Genomic DNA, 5,255 nt, shown 5'->3' with positions numbered 1-5,255 from the left:
CTGGATTAACCTTACTCAATTACAGCTATAGTGAAATGAGACATCAGATTAATTTTGCTGCCAAGACTGTTTATTGTGTTAATCGATATTGTGTTATTTCCTACTCCACTTGTTCTTTCCATCTACTGTTTCTATATATATGTTTTGAGGCAGGAGGCAGGAGTCTTTTTACTCTAGAATAGCAGGGTCAGAGTTTGTACTGCAGCTATTAAAACAGGGTTCTTGTGCATTATTGGTGTTCCTTAGGGACAGTCCTCACAAGGAGACAAATAATAAACAACATTAACTTTTCAGCTGAAACAGAATTTATTATCCACCTCTCTTTGTATTGCCCTGGCATTTCTCCCTGTTCCACATAATACAATCAACTGAATGAAGTGGCAGTGAATTACAGGAAGAGATGGTTCAGTGATGAGTCAGTCACTGGTCTAACTACAAGAGAAACCGACACCCTTCCCATCAAAGAAATATGCACACAGGATATACAGAGCAGCTCCTGTAGGCAGGGACAGCTGATGGTTCCTATTTTCCAGTGACTTCTTTTGGATTGCTCCAAGGTCAGAACTCGTGTGAAAAAAAAAAAAAAAGGACCAGGATCTGTGGAAGAATGGTAGTTATTTAAACTTGTACAATACGTATGGTCAGAAATCCAGGCACTTCCATCACAAAACTACACACATCATGCACAGAAGAGGTGGAGCTCTCATGTCTTGTAAAAAAGGCTTTGAAAACACACTAATAGAAACAAGGATGTTTTTGAACAGGAGTTACAGTGCCTGTAATAATTGTGTGAATACAAATCACTGGGAAAATCTGTAACACGTTTTCTATGAGGCCAGGTATAGCAAACTGCTGAAGGCTGGGGCCAAAACTAATGAAAGGATTTGAGTATACAGCGACATTAATCCTTCTCTCACATAATCCCTAAAGTCTGGACAGCAAACTTTTAGCAACACTTTTAAAGGAGCTGAAAAGGAGCTACTCACTAAGACTCACTGTATATAAAAAAAATCTCAGGCTGGTGTTTTGTCCTCCTTACTACTAGAACTGGAGTATTTTGAAGTGTTTGTCTCAGACTAAGGAGGCATAATTTGGAGAAACCACAGCGGATTTTCATGTTTAATATATTTTCATCAAAGCACTTTCCTAGCTCCGAGTTAATAGCTCCATAGCTTTTGCTAAACGTAGGCGTGACGACATCTCACATTAGCACAACAGACAAGAATTTGGAGGCGGTTCAAGAATGGTCACCACGCAGCAACACGCAGCAACAGGGCCCCAAAGCTGCAGCGGGGCCATTCCCTGAGTTCTGGTGTGGGGACAGGAGGGCACAGCCCGATGCCACTCCCTGAGTTTGGGTACTGGGACAGACACGGGGCGGAGGTGGCTGAGTTCGGGCGAAATAAAGCTAAACACGGGCTCGGCGGGGGTTTCCCTCAGGCACTTTCCCTCAGCGGGAGGGCGCGCAGCTCCGTGAGGGGAGCCGTTCCGCCATGACAGTTCGGGGGTCGCCGCGGCGGGGGAGGAGTGGCGGCCGTTATGCCCTGACAGTCGGGGGGAGGCTGAAGGGAGGTGTGTGTGTTTGTGTCAAGAAAGGAGGAAGAAATTTCTGCCGCCCTGCGACCAAATAAGGGCAAATTCCCCAGTGCCGGGCCGAGCGCTCAGGAATTACAAACAGCACACAGCGCGAGCGGCTGCGAACCCGCAACCCCCCACAGCCCGCGGGTCCGAGCGGGCGGAGCGCGGGGGCGGCCCGTAGCCCCACCCCACCGGTCCGTCCCCGCTCGCCATTGGACAAGGCTGCTGTCAATCCCCGGCATAACGTCATGTCAGCTGGAAGTTTCTCGCTGAGGCTCGCGACGGGGGCGGGGCTAGCGGACAGCACGAGCGCGGATTGGCTGAGCCTGATGGCGCACGAGAAAAACCCGGAAGAATCGCGGCCTCCGCGGGGCGGGCTGGCGGGTAGGCGCTCGCGCTTCTGATTGGCCGGAGCGTTGGGGGCGGGCACGCTCCGGCGGCTCGCGGGGGCGATTGGCCGAACGGCTGTTCGAGGGGCGCCAGGATTGGCCGTCAGGGTTCTGGCAGGTTCCAGAAGCGGCAGCGGCGGGTATAAAACGGGCGGCGGAGGCGCGAGCTGGGCATATCGCGCCGCGGCGGCAGCGGGAGCGGGTGGGGTGGACGCGGGCCAACAGCACCACAGACAGCCGACACCATGTCTGCTAAAGGGCCGGCCATCGGCATTGACCTGGGCACCACATACTCCTGCGTGGGTGTCTTCCAGCACGGCAAGGTAGAGATCATCGCCAACGACCAGGGTAACCGCACCACACCCAGCTATGTGGCCTTCACCGACACGGAGCGGCTCATCGGGGATGCTGCCAAGAACCAGGTAGCAATGAACCCCACCAACACCATCTTTGACGCCAAGCGCCTCATCGGCCGCAAGTATGATGACCCCACGGTGCAGTCAGACATGAAGCATTGGCCTTTCCGTGTGGTGAATGAGGGTGGCAAGCCCAAGGTGCAGGTGGAGTACAAGGGGGAGATGAAGACCTTCTTCCCAGAGGAGATCAGCTCCATGGTGCTCACCAAGATGAAGGAGATTGCCGAGGCCTATCTAGGGTGCAAGGTGCAGAACGCTGTCATCACGGTGCCAGCATACTTCAATGACTCCCAGCGCCAGGCCACCAAGGACGCCGGCACCATCACCGGCCTCAATGTGATGCGTATCATCAACGAGCCCACTGCAGCCGCTATCGCCTACGGCCTGGACAAGAAGGGAACCCGGGCTGGAGAGAAGAATGTGCTCATCTTCGACCTGGGAGGGGGCACTTTTGATGTCTCCATCCTTACCATCGAGGATGGGATTTTTGAGGTAAAGTCCACGGCTGGTGACACCCATTTGGGTGGGGAGGACTTTGACAACCGCATGGTAAACCACTTTGTGGAAGAATTCAAGCGCAAGCACAAGCGTGACATCGGTGGCAACAAGCGAGCGGTGAGGCGGCTGCGCACGGCTTGTGAGAGGGCGAAGCGCACCCTCAGCTCCTCCACGCAGGCCAGCATTGAGATTGACTCTCTCTTTGAGGGCATTGACTTCTACACCTCCATTACCCGTGCCCGTTTTGAGGAGCTCAATGCCGACCTCTTCCGTGGCACCCTGGAGCCGGTGGAGAAAGCTCTGCGTGATGCCAAGCTCGACAAGGGCCAGATCCAGGAGATTGTGCTGGTGGGGGGCTCTACACGCATCCCCAAGATCCAGAAGCTGCTACAGGATTTCTTCAATGGCAAAGAGCTTAACAAGAGCATCAACCCCGATGAGGCTGTGGCTTATGGTGCTGCCGTACAAGCTGCTATCCTCATGGGAGACAAGTCTGAGAACGTGCAGGATCTGCTGCTGTTGGATGTCACCCCTCTGTCCCTCGGCATTGAGACAGCTGGAGGAGTGATGACTGCTCTCATCAAGCGCAACACCACCATCCCCACCAAACAAACTCAGACCTTTACCACCTACTCAGACAACCAGAGCAGCGTCCTGGTCCAGGTGTATGAGGGCGAGAGAGCTATGACAAGGGATAACAACTTGCTGGGCAAGTTTGACCTAACAGGCATCCCCCCAGCACCCAGGGGAGTCCCCCAGATCGAGGTCACTTTTGACATCGATGCCAATGGTATCCTGAACGTCAGTGCCGTGGACAAGAGCACGGGTAAGGAGAACAAGATCACCATCACCAATGACAAGGGTCGCCTCAGCAAGGACGACATTGACCGTATGGTGCAAGAAGCAGAGAAGTACAAAGCAGAGGATGAAGCTAACCGCGATCGGGTGGCAGCCAAGAACTCCCTCGAGTCCTACACTTACAACATGAAGCAGACAGTGGAGGACGATAAACTGAAGGGAAAGATCAGTGACCAGGACAAGCAGAAAGTGCTCGACAAGTGCAAGGAGGTGGTCTCTTGGCTCGACCGCAACCAGATGGCTGAGAAGGAAGAGTACGAGCACAAGCAGAAAGAGCTGGAGAAACTCTGCAATCCGATCGTCACAAAATTGTACCGGGGAGATGGAGGGGCTGGGGCGGGCGGCTCCGGCGGCCCCACCATCGAAGAAGTAGATTAAAGAGAACTGAAATACAGACTGGTTTATGGACAGTCACTCCATTGTCTTTGTTTTATTTTTTTTCGTAACGTTTAAAGAAAACGTCCTTGCCGATAACAGAGTTTATTCTGTTGGGTGTGTATAAAGGCAGATCTGTCAGCTTGGTTTTGATAAGAGGGAAGGCACGTCCTGCTTTATAAGGTTAGTAATAGACAAATGTTGTTAATTCAGATACAGCTGTTTGTATTCTGGATGTTTGTCTCTTCTAAAGTTGCCACTTGACTGTTGCAGTTGACAAGTTTCAAGTTATGCATGAAAACCTTTACGGAAAATGAAAAAAAAAATTTGCCAAATTTGGCTTCTGGAAATTTTGGTTATAAATAAAATGTATTAAAAGCATAAATCTATCCTCTTTCTCCTCTCCGTGAAGGGGCAGTGGGGGGAGGGGGGGGTGAGGAAGACCTTTCTGGTGGTGTCTGTGGCTCTGGAGGGGTGGGTGATCCCCTAGAGTAGCAGGTGAGAGGCACAGGGGCTTCCTGAGGGGAGCCCAGCTTGGGATGGGTGCTGGGGAGGGGGTGTTCTGGTGTTGCATCCCCTCAGCCTCCTGGCAGGGGCAGTGGGAGTGCGGCTCCTGGGGTTTTTACAGCAGGGGAAAATGCTCCAGAGCTGTGTGCCCGTCCTGTTTTGGGGCAGAACCTGCTGCTACCTGCAACTGGTGTCTGGGGCTGCAGGTCCTAGCTTGGGAATACACCGTGTTTGTGTGGCTGGGAGAGAGCACTGGGGAAATGAGGACAACAGAAATAGTCCTGCTTGACAGGTGGTGGGGCTCGATAAAATAGAGACTGGTTTGTGGGCAGCTGTAAAGTGCTGAGTTATTCTTGGGTTGCTTGTGTATGCACTGAGTTTCAATACTTTTCTGTGTGTTTTTCTCCTCTTCAGACAATCAAAAGTAGAGCTGGCAAGGACACCCCCAGAACTGAGTGCTGAGTAAGGAGCTGGTATGCTGAACTTAATAGAATAGGCAAAATCTATAGTAGTTAAACTTGTCTGGCTTTGCTGCAAACTGTCTGCAGAGCTTTTCATTTGTACAAGAAAACAAAAAACCTGGCAGGCAGCGTTGTGAGTCCGAGGCGCTGCGAGTTAATGAGCTCTCCTGCAG

General features: G+C 52.1%; 1 protein-coding gene across 1 annotated transcript; it reads left to right on the top strand.

The window, feature by feature from the left end:
* Nucleotides 1-1,952: 1,952 nt before the first annotated feature.
* On the top strand, nucleotides 1,953-4,499 carry HSPA2 (heat shock protein family A (Hsp70) member 2). Its single transcript, XM_079308258.1, has one exon. The coding sequence runs from the start codon at nucleotides 2,213-2,215 to the stop codon at nucleotides 4,115-4,117; it is 1,905 nt and encodes a 634-aa protein (XP_079164384.1). The 5' UTR covers nucleotides 1,953-2,212; the 3' UTR covers nucleotides 4,118-4,499.
* Nucleotides 4,500-5,255: the final 756 nt, after the last annotated feature.

This window comes from Erithacus rubecula (genome assembly GCF_903797595.1).
Source record: "Erithacus rubecula genome assembly, chromosome: 6".
Lineage (NCBI taxonomy): Eukaryota > Metazoa > Chordata > Aves > Passeriformes > Muscicapidae > Erithacus > Erithacus rubecula.
This window is presented reverse-complemented; position numbering and strand designations above follow the sequence as displayed.